This window comes from Oncorhynchus mykiss, chromosome 16 (genome assembly GCF_013265735.2).
Source record: "Oncorhynchus mykiss isolate Arlee chromosome 16, USDA_OmykA_1.1, whole genome shotgun sequence".
Taxonomy (NCBI): Eukaryota; Metazoa; Chordata; class Actinopteri; order Salmoniformes; family Salmonidae; genus Oncorhynchus; species Oncorhynchus mykiss.
The window spans coordinates 36,872,971-36,893,505 of NC_048580.1; the positions used below are offsets into that span (position 1 = coordinate 36,872,971).

Sequence of the window (20,535 nt, forward strand, 5' to 3'; positions counted from 1 at the left end):
GTGACTATCATAATCTTCCCCAAACACAAACCATGGATTGATGACAGCATTCGCGCAAAACTGAAAGCGTGAACCACTGCTTTTAATCATGGCAAGGTGACCGGACATAATTACGTTACGGACATAATCAATCACTATCCCAGTCTGCTGTTCCCACATGCTGAAGGTAGAAAACAATACCTCCACTCCTTGATCCTCAACACTGGGGCCCCACAAGGGTGTGATCTCAGCCCCCTCCTGTACTCCCTGTTCACCCATGACTGCATGGCCAAGCACACCTCCAACTCAATCATCAAGTTTGCGGACGACACTACAGTAGTATGCCTGATTACCAACAACAACGAGACGGCCTACAGGGAGGAGGTGAGGGCCCTCGGAGTGTGGTGTCAGGAAAATAAACTTACACTCAAAGTCAACTAAACAAAGGAGATGATCGTGGAATTCAGGAAACAGCAGAGGGAGCACCCCTCTATCCACATCGACAGGACAGTTGTGGAGAAGTTAGAAAGTTTTAAGTTCCTCGGCATACACATCACGGACAAACTGAAATGGTCCACCCACACAGGCAGCGTGATGAAGAAGGAGGCTGAAGAAATTTGACAAATTTGAAATTTGTCACCAAAAACACTCACAAACTTTTACACTTGCACAATCAAGAGCATCCTGTTGGGCTGTATCACCGCCTGGTATGGCTACTGCTCTGCCCACAACCGTAAGGCTCTCCAGAGGGTAGTGAGGTCTGCACAACGCATCACCGGGGGCAAACTACCTGCCCTCCAGGACACCTACAGCACCCGATGTCACAGGAAGGCCAAAAAGATCATCAAGGACAACAACCACCCGAGCCACTGCCTGTTCACCCCACTATCATACAGAAGGCGAGCTCAGTAAGGGTGCATTAAAGCTGGGACCGAGAGACTGAAAAAACAGCTTCTATCTCAAGGCCTTCAGACTGTTAAACAGCCATCACTAATTTATTTTTTATTTGATTTATTTGATTTTATTTCACCTTTATTTATCCAGGTAGGCTAGTTGAGAACATGTTCTCATTTGCAACTGCGACCTGGCCAAGATAAAGCACAGCAATTCGACACATACAACAATACAGAGTTACACAGAGTTACACATGGAATAAACAAAACATAGTCACTAATACAGTAGAACAAAAGAAAACAAAAAGTATATTTACAGTGAGTGCAAATGAGGTAAGATAAGGGAGTTAAGGCAATAAATAGGCCATGGTGGCGAAGTAATTACAATATAGCAATTAAACACTGGAATGGTAGACATTGAGTGGCTGCTGCCTACATTGAGACCCAATCTCTGGCCACTTTAAATAATGGATCACTTGTCACTTTAAACAATGCCACTTTAAATAATGCCACTTTAATAATGTTTACATATTATATTTTATACCATCTATTGCACCTTGCCTATGCCGCTCGGCCATCGCTCATCCATATATTTATATGTACATATTCTCATTCACCCCTTTAGATTTGTGTGCATTAGGTAGTTGTTGAGGAATTGTTAGATTACTTGGTAGATTTTACTGCATGGTCGGAACTAGAAGCACAAGCATTTCGCTACACTCACATTAACATCTGCTAACCATGTGTATGTGACAAATAAAATTTCATTTGATTTGATTTTCAGATCACATTCTGTTCTACAGAATGTTGCATCATAAACCCTGACATAAGAATACTATCTCCCCACAGCAAAAAACTTTGGTTAAACAATGCCAGAGACAACTAGAAAGCGGTCCAGTTCTTCATGCCCATATTCGTTTCCCTCATTAGCGTATCGCTAGTTCACTACTAGGCTCATCCAAGATGGCGTAGCAGTGTATGTGACCAAGAATATGTGATTTGATTGAAATAGCAGACCAATCAGCCTATTTTATGAATGCTTTGTAAGCTTTTGGAAAAAAAAATGTGTTTGACCAGATGTAATGCTAGTACAGTAAACAAATTGACAACAGATTGGCTGAGAGATATTGATACTAAATGATTGTGTGGGCTGTTTGGTTGACTTCAGTGCAGCTTTTGACATTATCGATCATAGTCTGCTGTTGGAAAGTATTCAGACCCCTTGACTTTGTCCACATTTGTTACGTTTTTCCACTCATCAATCTACACACAATACCCTATAATGACAAAGCAAAAACAAGTTTGTAGGCATTTTTGCAAATGTATTAAAAATAAAAAACGTAAATATTACATTTTGCATAAGTATTCAAACCCTTTTCTCAGTACTTTGTTGAAGCAGTGACCACAGCCTCAAGTCTTCTTGACACTTTTTTGGTACACTTTCCAAATTATTAAAACTGAAAGCATTGTATTTGGGATAAATCATTCACTAAACCCTAAACCTCAACAAAATATTGAAATGAATATGGTGGAAATTGAGATGACTAAACTGCTTGGAGTAACCCTGGATTGTAAACTGTCCTGGTCAAAACATTTTTATTGAACAGTTGCTAAGATGGGGAGAAGTCTGTACATAATAAAGCGCTGCTCTGCCTTAACAGCACTATCAACAAGGCAGGTCCCACAGGCCCTAGTTTCTACCTTCTTAACAGCACTATCAACAAGGCAGGTCCTACAGGCCCTAGTTTCTACCTTCTTAACAACACTATCAACAAGACAGGTCCTACAGGCTCTTGTTTCTACCTTCTAGACAGCACTGTCAACAAGGCAGGTCCTACAGGCCCCAGTTTCTACCTTCTTAACATTACTATCAACAAGGCAGGTCCTACAGGCCCCAGTTTCTACCTTCTTAACATTACTATCAACAAGGCAGGTCCTACAGGCCCCAGTTTCTACCTTCTTAACATTACTATCAACAAGGCAGGTCCTACAGGCCCCAGTTTCTACCTTCTTAACATTACTATCAACAAGGCAGGTCCTACAGGCCCTAGTTTCTACCTTCTTAACAGCACTGTCAACAAGGCAGGACCTACAGGCCCTAGTTTCTACCTTCTTAACATTACTATCAACAAGGCAGGTCCTACAGGCCCTAGTTTTGTCACATCTGGATTACTGTTCAGTCATGTGCCACAAAGAGGGATTTAAGAGAATTACAACTGTCTCAGAACAGGGCAGCAGGGCTGGCCCTTAAAAGTACACAGAGAGATAACATTAATAATAGGCATGTCAATCTCTCATGGCTCAAAGTGGAGGAGAGATTGACTTCATCACAACTTGTTTTCGTAAAAAGTATTGACAAGCTGAGTGCACCACGCTGTCTGTTTAAATTACTGGCACACAGTTCGGACACCCATGCATACACCACCAGACATGCCACCAGAGGTCTCTTCACAATTCCCAAGTCCAGAACAGACTATGGGAGGCGCACAGTACTACATAGAGCCATGACTACCTGGAACTCTATTCGATATCAGGTAACTGACGCAGCAGTAGAATCAGATTTCAAAAACAAATAAAATACACCTTATGGAACAGTGGGGACAATGAAGAGACAACCACAGAGACACACAAAAATTCTAGCACACAGACTCTATACAGAACTACATTGTAATATTGTGTTATGGTGGTATTATACATTTAGTATTGTAGATGTGTAGTGGTGTAATATTGTGTTATGGTGGTATTATACATGTAGTATTGTAGTGGTGTGATATTGTGGTATTATACATTTAGTATTGTAGATATGTAGTGGTGTAATATTGTGGTATTATACATTTAGTATTATAGATATGTAGTGGTGTAATATTGTGGTATTATACATTTAGTATTGTAGATATGTAGTGGTGTAATATTGTGATATTATACATTTAGTATAGTAGATATGTAGTGGTGTAATATTGTGGTGTGGTGGTACTATACATTTAGTGTTGTTGAAATGGAGTGGTGTAATATTGTGGTATTGTGGTATTATACATTTAGTATTGTAGATATGTAGTGGTGTAATATTGTGGTATTATACATTTAGTATTGTAGATATGTAGTGGTGTAATATTGTGGTATGGTGGTATTATACATTTAGTATTGTGGGTAAGTAGTGGTGTAATATTGTGGTGTGCTGGTATTATACATTTAGTATTGTATATATGTGGTGGTGTAATATTGTGGTGTGGTGGTATTATACATTTAGTAGTGTAGTGGTGTAATATTGTGGTATTATACATTTAGTATTGTAGATATGTACTGATGTACTATTTTGGCCTTATACATTTATAAATATAATGGTATTATACATTTAGTATTGTAGATATGTAGTGGTGTAATATTGTGGTTTGGTGGTACTATACATTTAGTATTGTAGATATGTAGGGGTGTAATATTGTGGTATAATACATTTAGTATTGTAGATATGTAGTGGTGTAATATTGTGGTGTGGTGGTATTATACATTTAGTATTGTAGGGGTGTAATATTGTGGCATGGTGGTATTGTACATTTAGTATTGTAGATATGCAGTGGTGTAATATTGTGGTATAATACATTTAGTAATGTAGATATGTAGTGGTGTAATATTATGGTATGGTGTATTATACATTTAGTATTGTAGATATGTAGTGGTGTAATATTGTGGTATAATACATTTAGTATTGTAAATATGTAGTGGTGTAATATTATGGTATGGTGTTATTATACATTTAGTATTGTAGATATGTAGTGGTGTAATATTGTGGTGTGGTGGTATTATACATTTAGTATTGTAGGGGTGTAATATTGTGCTCGAATGGTATTATACATTTAGTATTGTAGATATGTAGTGGTGTAATATTGTGGTATGGTGGTACTATACATTTAGTATTGTAGATATGTAGTGGTGTAATATTGTGGTGTGGTGGTATTATACATTTAGTATTGTAGGGGTGTAATATTGTGGCATGGTGGTATTATACATTTAGTATTGTAGATACGTAGTGGTGTAATATTGTGGTATAATACATTTAGTATTGTAGATATGTAGTGGTGTAATACTGTTGTGTGTTGGCATTATACATTTAGAATTGTATATATGTAGTGGTGTAATATTGTGGTATGGTGGTGTTATACATTTAGTATTGTAGATATGTAGTGGTGAAATATTGTGGTATAATACATTTAGTATTGTAGATATGTAGTGGTGTAATATTGTGGTGTGGTGGTATTATACATTTAGTATTGTAGGGGTGTGACATTGTGGTATGGTGTTATTATACATTTAGTATTGTAGATATGTAGTGTTGAAATATTGTGGTATAATACATTTAGTAATGTAAATATGTAGTGGTGTAATACTGTTGTGTGGTGGTATTATACATTTAGTATTGTATATATGTAGTGGTGTAATATTGTGGTATGGTGGTGTTATACATTTAGTATTGTAGATATGTAGTGGTGTAATATTGTAGTATGGTGGTATTATACATTTAGTATTGTAGATATGTAGTGGTGTAATATTGTGGCATGGTGGCATTATACATTTAGTATTGTAGATATGCAGTGGTGTAATATTGTGGTATAATACATTTAGTATTGTAGATTTGTAGTGTTGAAATATTGTGGTATAATACATTTAGTAATGTAAATATGTAGTGGTGTAATATTGTAGTATGGTGGTATTATACATTTAGTATTGTAGATATGTAGTGTTGTAATATTGTAGTATGGCGGTATTATACATTTAGTATCGTAGATATGTAGTGGTGTAATATTGTGGCATGGTGGCATTATACATTTCGTATTGTAGATATGCAGTGGTGTAATATTGTGGTATAATACATTTAGTATTGTAGATTTGTAGTGTTGAAATATTGTGGTATAATACATTTAGTAATGTAAATATGTAGTGGTGTAATATTGTAGTATGGTGGTATTATACATTTAGTATTGTAGATTTGTAGTGTTGAAATATTGTGGTATAATACATTTAGTAATGTAAATATGTAGTGGTGTAATATTGTAGTATGGTGGTATAATACATTTAGTATTGTAGATTTGTAGTGGTGTAATATTATGGTATGGTGGTATTATACATTTAGTAGTGTAGTGGTGTAATATTGTGGTATTGTGATATTATACATTTAGTATTGTAGATATGTAGTGATGTACTCTTGTGGCCTTTTACATTTAGTATTGTAAATATGTAGTGGTATAATATTGTGCTATAATGGTATTATACATTTAGTAGTGTAGTGGTGTAATATTGTGGCATGGTGGTATTTTACATGTAGTATTGTAGATATGCAGTGGTGTAATATTGTGGTATAATACATTTAGTATTGTAGATATGTAGTGGTGTAATATTATGGTATGGTGTTATTATACATTTAGTGTTGTAGATATGCAGTGGTGTAATATTGTGGTATAATACATTTAGTTTAGTAGATATGTAGTGGTGTAATATTATGATATGGTGGTATTATACATTTAGTATTGTAGATATGTAGTGGTGTAATATTGTGGTGTGGTGGTATTATACATTTAGTATTGTAGGGGTGTAATATTGTGCTCTAATGGTATTATACAATTAGTATTGTAGATATGTAGTGGTGTAATATTGTGGTATGGTGGTACTATACATTTAGTATTTTAGATATGTAGTGTTGTAATATTGAGGTGTGGTGGTATTATACATTTAGTATTGTAGGGGTGTAATATTGTGGTATGGTGGTATTATACATTTAGTATTGTAGATATGTAGTGGTGTAATATTGTGGTATAATACATTTAGTATTGTAGATATGTAGTGGTGTAATATTATGGTATGGTGTTATTATACATTTAGTGCTGTAGATATGTAGTGGTGTAATATTGTGGTATAATACATTTAGTTTTGTAGATATGTAGTGGTGTAATATTATGATATGGTGGTATTATACATTTAGTATTGTAGATATGTAGTGGTGTAATATTGTGGCGTGGTGGTATTATACATTTAGTATTGTAGGGGTGTAATATTGTGCTCTAATGGTATTATACATTTAGTATTGTAGATATGTAGTGGTGTAATATTGTGGTATGGTGGTACTATACATTTAGTATTTTAGATATGTAGTGGTGTAATATTGAGGTGTGGTGGTATTATACATTTAGTATTGTAGGGGTGTAATATTGTGGTATGGTGGTATTATACATTTAGTATTGTAGATATGTAGTGGTGTAATATTGTGGTATAATACATTTAGTAATGTAAATATGTAGTGCTATAATACTGTTGTGTGGTGGTATTATACATTTAGTATTGTATATATGTAGTGGTGTGATATTGTGGTATGGTGGTGCTATAAATTTAGTATTGTAGATATGTAGTGGTGTAATATTGTAGTATGGTGGTATTATACATTTAGTATTGTAGATATGTAGTGGTGTAATTTTGTGGTATGGTGGTACTATACATTCAGTATTGTAGGGATGTAATATTGTGGCATGGTGGTATTATACATTTAGTATTGTAGATATGCAGTGGTGTAATTTTGTGGTATAATACATTTAGTATTGTAGATATGTAGTGGTGTAATATTATGGTATGGTGGTATTATACATTTAGTATTGTAGATATGTAGTGGTGTAATATTATGGTATGGTGGTATTACACATTTATTATTGTAGATATGTAGTGGTGTAATATTGTGGTAAAATACATTTAGTATTGTAGATATGTAGTGGTGTAATATTATGGTATGGTGGTATTATACATTTGGTATTGTAGATATGTAGTGGTGTAATATTGTGGTGTGGTGGTATTATACATTTAGTATTGTAGAGGTGCAATATTTTGCTATAATGGTATTATACATTTAGTATTGTAGATTTGCAGTGGTGTAATATTGTGGTATAATACATTTAGTATTGTAGATATGTAGTGGTGTAATATTATGGTATGGTGGTATTATACATTTAGTATTGTAGATATGTAGTGGTGTAATACTGTTGTGTGGTTGTATTATACATTTAGTATTGTAGATATGTAGTGGTGTAATACTGTTGTGTGGTTGTATTACACATTTATTATTGTAGATATGTAGTGGTGTAATATTGTGTTAAAATACATTTAGTATTGTAGATATGTAGTGGTGTAATATTATGGTATGGTGTTATTATACATTTGGTATTGTAGATATGTAGTGGTGTAATATTGTGGTGTGGTGGTATTATACATTTAGTATTGTAGGGGTGTAATATTGTGCTATAATGGTATTATACATTTAGTATTGTAGAGGTGCAATATTGTGCTATAATGGTATTATACATTTAGTATTGTAGATTTGCAGTGGTGTAATATTGTGGTATAATACATTTAGTATTGTAGATATGTAGTGGTGTAATATTATGGTATGGTGGTATTATACATTTAGTATTGTAGATATGTAGTGGTGTAATACTGTTGTGTGGTTGTATTATACATTTAGTATTGTAGATATGTAGTGGTGTAATACTGTTGTGTGGTTGTATTACACATTTATTATTGTAGATATGTTGTGGTGTAATATTGTGGTATACTACATTTAGTATTGTAGATATGTAGTTGTGTAATATTGTGGTGTGGTGGTATTATACATTTAGTATTGTAGGTGTGTAATATTGTGGTATGGTGGTATTATACATTTAGTATTGTAGATATGTAGTGGTGTGATATTGTAGTATAATACATTTAGCATTGTAGATATGGAGTTGTGTAATATTATGGTATGGTGGTGTTATACATTTAGTATTGTAGATATGTAGTGGTGTAATATTGTGGTATAATACATTTATTATTGTAGATATGTAGTGGTGTCATATTATGGTATGTTGGTACTATACATTTAGTATTGTAGATATGTAGTGTTGTAATATTGTGGTATAATACATTCAGTATTGTAGATATGTAGTGGTGTAATATTATGGTATGGTGGTATTATACATTTAGTATTGTAGATATGTAGTGGTGTAATATTGTGGTATAATACATTTAGTATTGTAGATATGTAGTGGTGTAATATTGTGATATAATACATTTTGTATTTTAGATATGTAGTGGTGTAATACTTTTGTGTGGTGGTATTATACATTTAGTATTGTAGATATGTAGTGGTGTAATATTGTGGTATGGTGGTGTTATACATTTAGTATTGTAGATATGTAGTGGTGTAATATTGTGGTATAATACATTTATTATTGTAGATATGTAGTGGTTAAATATTGTGGTATAATACATTTAGTATTGTAGATATGTAGTAGTGTAATATTGTGGTGTGGTGGTAATATACATTTAGTATTGTAGGGTTGTAATATTGTGGCATGGTGGTATTTTACATGTAGTATTTTAGATATGCAGTGGTGTAATATTGTGGTATAATACATTTAGTATTGTAGATATGTAGTGGTGTAATATTATGGTATGGTGTTATTATACATTTAGTGTTGTAGATATGTAGTGGTGTAATATTGTGGTATTATACATTTAGTATTGTAGATATGTAGTGGTGTAATATTGTGGTGTGGTGGTATTATACATTTAGTATTGTAGGGGTGTAATATTGTGCTCTAATGGTATTATACATTTAGTATTGTAGATATGTAGTGGTGTAATATTGTGGTATGGTGGTACTATACATTTAGTATTTTAGATATGTAGTGGTGTAATATTGAGGTGTGGTGGTATTATACATTTAGTATTGTAGGGGTGTAATATTGTGGTATGGTGGTATTATACATTTAGTATTGTAGATATGTAGTGGTGTAATATTGTGGTATAATACATTTAGTAATGTAAATATGTAGTGCTATAATACTGTTGTGTGGTGGTATTATACATTTAGTATTGTATATATGTAGTGGTGTGATATTGTGGTATGGTGGTGCTATAAATTTAGTATTGTAGATATGTAGTGGTGTAATATTGTAGTATGGTGGTATTATACATTTAGTATTGTAGATATGTAGTGGTGTAATATTGTGGTATGGTGGTACTATACATTCAGTATTGTAGGGGTGTAATATTGTGGCATGGTGGTATTATACATTTAGTATTGTAGATATGCAGTGGTGTAATATTGTGGTATAATACATTTAGTATTGTAGATATGTAGTGGTGTAATATTGTGGTGTGGTGGTATTATACATTTAGTATTGTAGGGGTGTAATATTGTGCTATAATGGTATTATACATTTAGTATTGTAGATTTACAGTGGTGTAATATTGTGGTTTAATACATTTAGTATTGTAGATATGTAGTGGTGTAATATTATGGTATGGTGGTATTATACATTTAGTATTGTAGATATGTAGTGGTGTAATATTATGGTATGGTGGTATTACACATTTATTATTGTAGATATGTAGTGGTGTAATATTGTGGTAAAATACATTTAGTATTGTAGATATGTAGTGGTGTAATATTATGGTATGGTGGTATTATACATTTGGTATTGTAGATATGTAGTGGTGTAATATTGTGGTGTGGTGGTATTATACATTTAGTATTGTAGAGGTGCAATATTGTGCTATAATGGTATTATACATTTAGTATTGTAGATTTGCAGTGGTGTAATATTGTGGTATAATACATTGAGTATTGTAGATATGTAGTGGTGTAATATTATGGTATGGTGTTATTATACATTTGGTATTGTAGATATGTAGTGGTGTAATATTGTGGTGTGGTGGTATTATACATTTAGTATTGTAGGGGTGTAATATTGTGCTATAATGGTATTATACATTTAGTATTGTAGATTTACAGTGGTGTAATATTGTGGTTTAATACATTTAGTATTGTAGATATGTAGTGGTGTAATATTATGGTATGGTGGTATTATACATTTAGTATTGTAGATATGTAGTGGTGTAATATTATGGTATGGTGGTATTACACATTTATTATTGTAGATATGTAGTGGTGTAATATTGTGGTAAAATACATTTAGTTTTGTAGATATGTAGTGGTGTAATATTATGGTATGGTGGTATTATACATTTGGTATTGTAGATATATAGTGGTGTAATATTGTGGTGTGGTGGTATTATACATTTAGTATTGTAGAGGTGCAATATTGTGCTATAATGGTATTATACATTTAGTATTGTAGATTTGCAGTGGTGTAATATTGTGGTATAATACATTTAGTATTGTAGATATGTAGTGGTGTAATATTATGGTATCGTGGTATTATACATTTAGTATTGTAGATATGTAGTGGTGTAATACTGTTGTGTGGTTGTATTATACATTTAGTATTGTAGATATGTAGTGGTGTAATACTGTTGTGTGGTTGTATTACACATTTATTATTGTAGATATGTAGTGGTGTAATATTGTGTTAAAATACATTTAGTATTGTAGATATGTAGTGGTGTAATATTATGGTATGGTGTTATTATACATTTGGTATTGTAGATATGTAGTGGTGTAATATTGTGGTGTGGTGGTATTATACATTTAGTATTGTAGGGGTGTAATATTGTGCTATAATGGTATTATACATTTAGTATTGTAGATATGTAGTGGTTAAATATTGTGGTATAATACATTTAGTATTGTAGATATGTAGTTGTGTAATATTGTGGTGTGGTGGTATTATACATTTAGTATTGTAGGTGTGTAATATTGTGGTATGGTGGTATTATACATTTAGTATTGTAGATATGTAGTGGTGTGATATTGTAGTATAATACATTTAGTATTGTAGATATGTAGTGGTGTAATATTATGGTATGGTGGTACTATACATTTAGTATTGTAGAAATGTAGTGGTGTATTATTTTGGTATAATACATTTTGTATTGTAGATATGTAGTGGTGTAATATTATGGTATGGTGGTATTATACATTTAGTATTGTAGATATGTAGTGGTTAAATATTGTGGTATAATACATTTAGTATTGTAGATATGTAGTGGTGTAATATTGTGGTGTGGTGGTATTATACATTTATTATTGTACCGGTGTAATATTGTGGTATGGTGGTGTTATACATTTTGTATTGTAGATATGTAGTGGTGTAATATTGTGGTATAATACATTTATTATTGTAGACATGTAGTGGTGTCATATTATGGTATGTTGGTACTATACATTTAGTATTGTAGATATGTAGTGGTGTAATATTGTGGTATAATACATTTAGTATTGTAGATATGTAGTGGTGTAATATTGTGATATAATACATGTTGTATTGTAGATATGTAGTGGTGTAATACTTTTGTGTGGTGGTATTATACATTTAGTATTGTAGATATGTAGTGGTGTAATATTATGGTATGGTGGTATTATACATTTAGTATTGTAGATATGGAGTGGTGTAATATTTTGGCATGGGGGTATTATTCATTTTAGTATTGTAGATATGTAGTGGTGTAATATTGTGGTGTGGTGGTATTATACATTTAGTATTGTAAGGGTGTAATATTGTGGTATGGTGGTATTATACATTTAGTATTGTAGATATGTAGTGGTGTTGTGTTGTGTGGTGGTATTATACATTTAGTAATGTATATATGTATTGCTGTAATATTGTGTTATGGTGGTATACCATAACAGTATTGTAGATATGTAATGGTGTAATTTTGTGGTGTTCTGGTATTATACATTTAGTATTGTAGATATGGAGTGGTGTAATATTGTGGTAGACCTAGACAGAGCAGGTGGCTGCAGGTAGACCTAGACAGAGCAGGTGGCTGCAGGTAGACCTAGACAGAGCAGGTGGCTGCAGGTAGACCTAGACAGAGCAGGTATTTTTATTTTTTATTTTTTTATTTTACCTTTATTTAACTAGGCAAGTCAGTTAAGAACAAATTCTTATTTTCAATGACGGCCTAAGAACACTGCCTGTTCAGGGGCAGAAAGACAGATGGGGGATTTGAACTTGCAACCTTCCGGTTACTAGTCCAACTCTCTAACCACTAGGCTACCCTGCCACCCCTAGTCCTAGACAGAGCAGGTAGGCCTAGACAGAGCAGGTAGGCCTAGACAGAGCAGGTTGTCCTAGACAAATCAGGTAGACCTAGACAGAGTATGTAGACCTAGACAGAGCAGGTGGCTGCAGGTAGGTCTAGACAGAGCAGGTAGACCTAGACAGAGCAGGTAGACATAGACAGAGCAGGTAGACATAGACAGAGCAGGTAGACCTAGACAGAGCAGTTGGCTGCAGGTAGACCTAGACATAGCAGGTAGACCTAGACAGAGCAGGTGGCTGCAGGAAGGCCTAGGCAGAGTAAGTTTGTGTGGTTGCAGTCCTGTTCCCTCCTTTATGTTAATGTATTCATATATGCAAATCTCCCTGCCTGTCTTACCCCTCTACCTCCCAAGCCTACTCCTTCTCCCTGCCTGTCTTACCCCTCTACCTCCCAAGCCTACTCCTTCTCCCTGCCTGTCTTACCCCTCTACCTCCCAAGCCTACTCCTTCTCCCTGCCTGTCTTACCCCTCTACCTCCCAAGCCTAGCCCTTCTCCCTGCCTATCATACCCCTCTACCTCCCAAGCCTACTCCTTCTCCCTGCTTGTCTTACCCCTCTACCTCCCAAGCTCACTCCTTCTCCATGTCTGTCTTACCCCTCTACCTCCCAAGCTCACTCCTTCTCCCTTCCTTCTTTCTCTACCTGTACTCTCTCTCTCTCTCTCTCTCTCTCTGCTTCCCTTCTCCCTGCCTGTCTTACCCCTCTACCTCCCAAGCCTACTCCTTCTACCTGCCTGTCTTACCCCTCTACCTCCCAAGCTCACTCCTTCTACCTGCCTGTCTTACCCCTCTTACCTCCCAAGCCTACTCCTTCTCCCTGCCTGTCTTACCCCTCTACCTCCCAAGCTCACTCCTTCTCCCTGCCTGTCTTACACCTCCAACTGTTGCATTCACTATAATTGTTTTAAACCTTTTTACAATTTTAATGACCGTTGCAACATTTAGACCACCTCTCCTTTCTTTACCAATGTTCAGTTTATTTATCATACCCCTCTACCTCCCAAGCTCACTCCTTCTCCCTGCCTGTCTTACCCCTCTACCTCCCAAGCTCACTCCTTCTCCCTGCCTGTCTTACCCCTCTATCTCCCAAGCTCACTCCTTCTCCCTGCCTGTCTTACCCCTCTACTTCCCAAGACTACTCCTTCTCCCTGCCTGTCTTACCCCTCTATCTCCCAAACTCACTCCTTCTCCCTGCCTGTCTTACCCCTCTATCTCCCAAGCTCACTCCTTCTCCCTGCCTGTCTTACCCCTCTATCTCCCAAGCTCACTCCTTCTCCCTGCCTGTCTTACCCCTCTATCTCCCAAGCTCACTCCTTCTCCCTGCCTGTCTTACCCCTCTACCTCCCAAGCCTACTCCTTCTCCCTGCCTGTCTTACCCCTCTATCTCCCAAGCTCACTCCTTCTCCCTGCCTGTCTTACCCCTCTATCTCCCAAGCTCACTCCTTCTCCCTGCCTGTCTTACCCCTCTATCTCCCAAGCTCACTCCTTCTCCCTGCCTGTCTTACCCCTCTACCTCCCAAGCTCACTCCTTCTCCCTGCCTGTCTTACCCCTCTACCTCCCAAGCTCACTCCTTCTCCCTCCCTGCCTGTCTTACCCCTCTACCTCCCAAGCCTACTTCTTCTCCCTGCTTCTCATACCCCTCTACCTCCCAAGCTCACTCCTTCTCCCTGCCTGTCTTACCCCTCTACCTCCCAAGCTCACTCCTTCTCCCTGCCTGTCTTACCCCTCTACCTCCCAAGCCTACTCCTTCTCCCTGCCTGTCTTACCCCTCTACCTCCCAAGCTCACTCCTTCTCCCTGTCTGTCTTACCCCTCTACCTCCCAAGCTCACTCCTTCTCCCTGGCTGTCTTACCCCTCTACCTCCCAAGCCTACTCCTTCTCCCTGCCTGTCTTACCCCTCTACCTCCCAAGCTCACTCCTTCTCCCTGACTGTCATACCCCTCTACCTCCCAAGCCTACTCCTTCTCCCTGCCTGTCTTACCCCTCTATCTCCCAAGCCTACTCCTTCTCCCTGCCTGTCTTACCCCTCTACCTCCCAAGCCTACTCCTTCTCCCTGCCTGTCTTACCCCTCTACCTCCCAAGCTCACTCCTTCTCCCTGCCTGTCTTACCCCTCTACCTCCAAGGCCTACTCCTTCTCCCTGCCTGTCTTACCCCTCTACCTCCCAAGCCTACTCCTTCTCCCTGCCTGTCTTACCCCTCTACCTCCCAAGCCTACTCCTTCTCCCTGCCTATCATACCCCTCTACCTCCCAAGCCTACTCCTTCTCCCTGCTTGTCTTACCCCTCTACCTCCCAAGCCCACTCCTTCTCCCTTCCTTCTTTCTCTACCTGTACTCTCTCTCTCTCTCTCTGCTTCCCTTCTCCCTGCCTGTCTTACCCCTCTACCTCCCAAGCTCACTCCTTCTCCCTTCCTTCTTTCTCTACCTGTACTCTCTCTCTCTCTCTCTGCTTCCCTTCTCCCTGCCTGTCTAACCCCTCTACATCCCAAGCCTACTCCTTCTCCCTGCCTGTCTTACCCCTCTACCTCCCAAGCCTACTCCTTCTCCCTGCCTGTCTTACCCCTCTACCTCCCAAGCTCACTCCTTCTCCCTGCCTGTCTTACCCCTCTACCTCCCAAGCTCACTCCTTCTCCCTGCCTGTATTACCCCTCTACCTCCCAAGCCTACTCCTTCTCCCTGCCTGTCTTACCCCTCTACCTCCCAAGCCTACTCCTTCTCCCTGCCTGTCATACACCTCTACCTCCCAAGCCTACTCCTTCTCCCTGCCTGTCTTACCCCTCTACCTCCCAAGCCTACTCCTTCTCCCTGCCTGTCTTACCCCTCTACCTCCCAAGCCTACTCCTTCTCCCTGCCTATCATACCCCTCTACCTCCCAAGCCTACTCCTTCTCCCTGCTTGTCTTACCCCTCTACCTCCCAAGCTCACTCCTTCTCCCTTCCTTCTTTCTCTACCTGTACTCTCTCTCTCTCTCTCTGCTTCCCTTCTCCCTGCCTGTCTTACCCCTCTACATCCCAAGCCTACTCCTTCTCCCTGCCTGTCTTACCCCTCTACCTCCCAAGCCTACTCCTTCTCCCTGCCTGTCTTACCCCTCTACCTCCCAAGCCTACTCCTTCTCCCTGCCTGTCTTACCCCTCTACCTCCCAAGCCTACTCCTTCTCCCTGCCTGTCTTACCCCTCTACCTCCCAAGCTCACTCCTTCTCCCTGCCTGTCTTACCCCTCTACCTCCCAAGCTCACTCCTTCTCCCTGCCTGTCTTACCCCTCTACCTCCCAAGCCTACTCCTTCTCCCTGCCTGTCTTACCCCTCTACCTCCCAAGCCTACTCCTTCTCCCTGCCTGTCATACACCTCTACCTCCCAAGCCTACTCCTTCTCCCTGCCTGTCTTACCCCTCTACCTCCCAAGCCTACTCCTTCTCCCTGCCTGTCTTACCCCTCTACATCCCAAGCCTACTCCTTCTCCCTGCCTGTCTTACCCCTCTACCTCCCAAGCCTACTCCTTCTCCCTGATGTCTTACCCCTGTACCTCCCATGCTCCCTCCTTCTCCTTTCCTTCTTTCTCTACATGTACTCTCTCTCTCTCTCTCTGCTTCCCTTCTCTCTGCCTGTCTTACCCCTCTACCTCTCTTCTCCTTTCTCTCTCTTTCTGCTTCCCTCTCCTCCCCTGTTCTTTCTCATTCTCTCTATACTTTTCAATTTCTTTCTCTCTTTCTCTCAATTCAGTTTGATTCACTTTAATCTTCCATTACCAAAGCAAATACAGAAATATATGAAATCTCTCTCTACCCCCCCAGGTGTAAATACTGTGACCGCTCGTTCAGCATCTCCTCCAACCTTCAGCGGCACGTACGCAACATCCACAACAAGGAGAAGCCCTTCAAGTGTCACCTGTGCAACCGCTGTTTCGGCCAGCAGACCAACTTGGACCGCCACCTAAAGAAGCATGAGCACGAGAACCTGCTCGGTGGGTCCCTGTTCACCTAATGAACCCCTCCCCCTAGATCAGCTGTGCTATACCATCAAATCTAAAGAAGCATGAGCACGAGAACCTGCCCGGTGGGTCCCTGTTCACCTAATGAACCCCTCCCCCTAGATCAGCTGTGTTACCAAGTTTATCAGATATTTTCAAACATCTTATGTCCAAGGCCACCTGTTTTGTCGATTCAGCGATATGTCATTATAACCTCAAATGAATGGAAAAGATAAGTATCATTTCCAGATCTAAAAGCACCTGACAAACATTGGTTTTGGAGTTGAATGTCCCTTTAAGATACAGTACACGCTTGTTATTCACAGCCTCAAAGAAAACAGCATTTACCTATTTTCTTTTACTGCTGGTGAGTGTACTGTAAATGAAAACATTGACTATGTTGACTACATTAACATGTACATTCACTTTAACTACAGGGCATAGTGAAAGTTTACACACCCCTTGCAAAGTTGTCACATTTTACTTCCTTTAAATAAAACCTAAAAAGGGATTAAATTGGATACACAACCTGCTCCACATTTTCAAAGTGAAATGAATAAAAAATAGAAAATGAAAATGTCTTGATTGTGTATGTCTTCACACCACGGAATACTTGGTGGAAGCACCTTACATACGTAAATCATTTTGAATAAGATTCTACCAACTCTGCACAACTGTTAAAGCAACATTATATCCATTGTTTTTGTCAAAATTCCTCAAGCTCAGTAAATTTGGTTGGAATCATTTATGGACAGCAATATGTAAACCTTGTCTCTGATTTCAAGTAGATTTAACTCAAGATTTAAATGGGACCCCTCAGAAACACTCAAAACCTCTCGGAATGTGAGTGTCTTTGGCATTATTTTTAGTAATTGTTGACTCAAATCTGACGTTTTTATTTTAAGTTAATTTATTTGCCGTGTTGTCTTGCAGTATTGCATAAGGGCCTTGTTGCAAACATAATGGATGATTTGAAATAGATTTTTCAACATAGACCTTTTTACTTTGTCACCAGCCAGTAATGCGTAGGGAATGCAATGATGGGAAACTTTGCAAGTATTGTGGTGGCAGCATCATGTTACGGATAAGCTTGTCACCGGCAAGGACTGGGGAGTTTGTTAGGATCAAAACCCATATGAAAGGTAGAAGAGGTAAAAGTTACAGGAACACCTTCTGAAAAATGCTGACCCCAAGGCACTCCAGAAGGTGGTACGCTCAGCCGAACGCACCACTGTCTGGCCTCCAGGACACCTACAACACCAGGTGTCACAGGAAAGTCAAGAAGATCTTTAGGGACCTCAGCCACCCGAGCCATGGCCTGTCCTCCCTGTTTCTATCACTAAGACACGGGCAGTACAGGAGCATCATGGCTAAAACGAACAGATTGGCCAATACCTTCTACCCCCAGAACATCAGGCTGCTGTATAGCCACCACTAGTCACCTCCCCATGTCCCCCTAATAGTTATTCTTATTATTGTTTCATTCACACCTGCACTGTGGGAGCTCGGAGGTTAAGTATTTCACTGTACTGTCACGTTCTGACCTTAGTTCCTTTGTTTTGTCTTTGTTTTAGTATGGTCAGGGCGTGAGTTGGGGTGGGCAGCCTATGTTTTTCTATGTTGGTTTTTGTGTTCGGCCTAGTATGGTTCTCAATCAGAGGCAGGGGTCGTTAGTTGTCTCTGATTGAGAATCATACTTAGGTAGCCTTTTTCCACCTGGGTTTCATGGGTGTTTATTTCCTGTTTAGTGTGTGTCATTCACCTTACAGGACTGTTCGTTTGTTGTTTATTGTTTTTGTTCAGTGTTCATTTTGCTTCATTAAATTATGGACACTTATCACGCTGCGTTTTGGTCCTCCGATCCTTCTCGCTACTCCTCCTCAGAAGAGGAGGAAGAGATCCCTTACATGTACACTGCGACTTTGCGCATGTGACTAAATAATCTAATCTAATCTAATCTGAATACCTAACCCTGGGATAGAGTTCAATTTTTCATCAGGGCAATTACATACATTTTAAAGACACAGCAGAATGGCTTTTTAAGAGGTGTTGACTGACTATTTCAGTCCTGACTATAAAGGTTTGAATATTGCTGTCCATCAGTGATTCCCAACCAAATTTACTCAGTTTAAGCAATTTTGACAAAAACAACGGAAACGGAAGTAACTGCTAAAATAATGGAATCACCAACATAACGTGTCTTAATAGGGCGTTGGGCCATCACAAGCCGCCAGAACAGCTTCAATGCACCTTGACCTCTATTGGAGGGATGTGACATTCTTCCACGAGAAATTCCTTAATTTGGTGTTTTGTTGATGGTGGTGGAAAACGCTGCCTTAGAATCTCCGATAAATGTTCAATTGGGTTAATATCTGGTAACTGAGATCGCCATGGCATATGGTTTACATAATTCCCATACTCATCAAACCATTCAGTGACTGCTGGTGCCCTGTGGATGGAGGCATTGTTATCAACTCCCATCAGGTTAGAGATGATTCACCATAGGTTGAAGGTGATCACTCAGAATGGCTGTGTATTTATTGGTGTTTTCCTTGCCCTCTAAGGGGGTTGAGTGGACCTAAACCATGACAGGAAAATGCACCCTGCACCATAAGAGCTGCCAGAACCCTCATTCACCAATTATTTCCATTATTTTGGCAGTTACATGTACACTGCCTTCAGAAAATATTTATACCCTTTGACTTATTCAACATTTCATTGTTTTACAGCTTGAATTCAAAATGGATGAAATAGATTGGTTTTCTCACTTGATTAAATAGATTGTATTGTGAGAAAACCAATGTGGCTGCCATGTTTGAGTAGGCTAAACTAGCTAGCTACATTTGCTAGCTACGTAAGTGAAACTGAAAGTTTCTCCTTCATTTTGGAAGAAAGGAATTTGTTCAAAACTGTTTAACTATTGCCTTTGTCTCTCTTTGAGTCAACTACTCACCACATTTTATGCACTGCAGTGCTAGCTAGCTGTACCTTATGCTTTCAGTACTAGATTAATTATCTGATCCTTTGATTGGGTGGACAACATGTCAATTCATGCTACAAGAGCTCTAATAGTCTGTGTAAGTCTATGGAAGGGAGTGAGAACCATGAGCCTCCTGGGTTTTGTACGGAGGAGGACAGAAGCTAGCTGTCCTCTGGCTACGCCATGGTGCTACCCTACAGAGTGCTGTTGAGGCTACTGTAGACCTTCACTGCAAACCAGTGTGTTTTAATCAATTATTTGGTGACAATATATTTACTTTAGTTTTAACTAAAATGGATAACTTTTTAAATGTTTTATGATTTTTCACAGAGGAGGATGGTCCTCCCCTTCCTCCTCTGAGTAACCTCCACTGATGGGAATACTTTCTGAAGGCAATGCATGTTGCCCTTAGTGTTATGCAGAGTTGAATGTTATTAAAAATGATTTACAGCTGTAATTGCTGCCAAAGTTACTTCAACCAGGTATTAACTGTGGCATGTGAAGACATACACAATAAAGACAATGTTCTATACTTTTTTCTTTCACTTGATGTGTAGGAAAAAAAATCTAATATAATCCCTTTTTAGTTTTTTTAAGTCAACAAAATGTAACAACTGTGCAAGGGGTGAGTAGACTTTAACTAAACACGTTACGCATCTCATCGAGTGTAGTTCCCTATTCCTGATGTTGATT

At 38.2% G+C, this 20,535-nt stretch overlaps 1 protein-coding gene across 1 annotated transcript in view; it reads left to right on the forward strand.

The window, feature by feature from the left end:
• The window catches only part of LOC110491048 (histone-lysine N-methyltransferase PRDM16), a 394,111-nt gene that overhangs the window by 322,018 nt on the left and 51,558 nt on the right, over positions 1 to 20,535 (forward strand). The window contains exon 13 of the mRNA XM_036946771.1: positions 16,687 to 16,856. Coding sequence (XP_036802666.1) covers positions 16,687 to 16,856 — 170 coding nt within the window. The remainder of the gene's footprint in view (positions 1 to 16,686; positions 16,857 to 20,535) is intronic.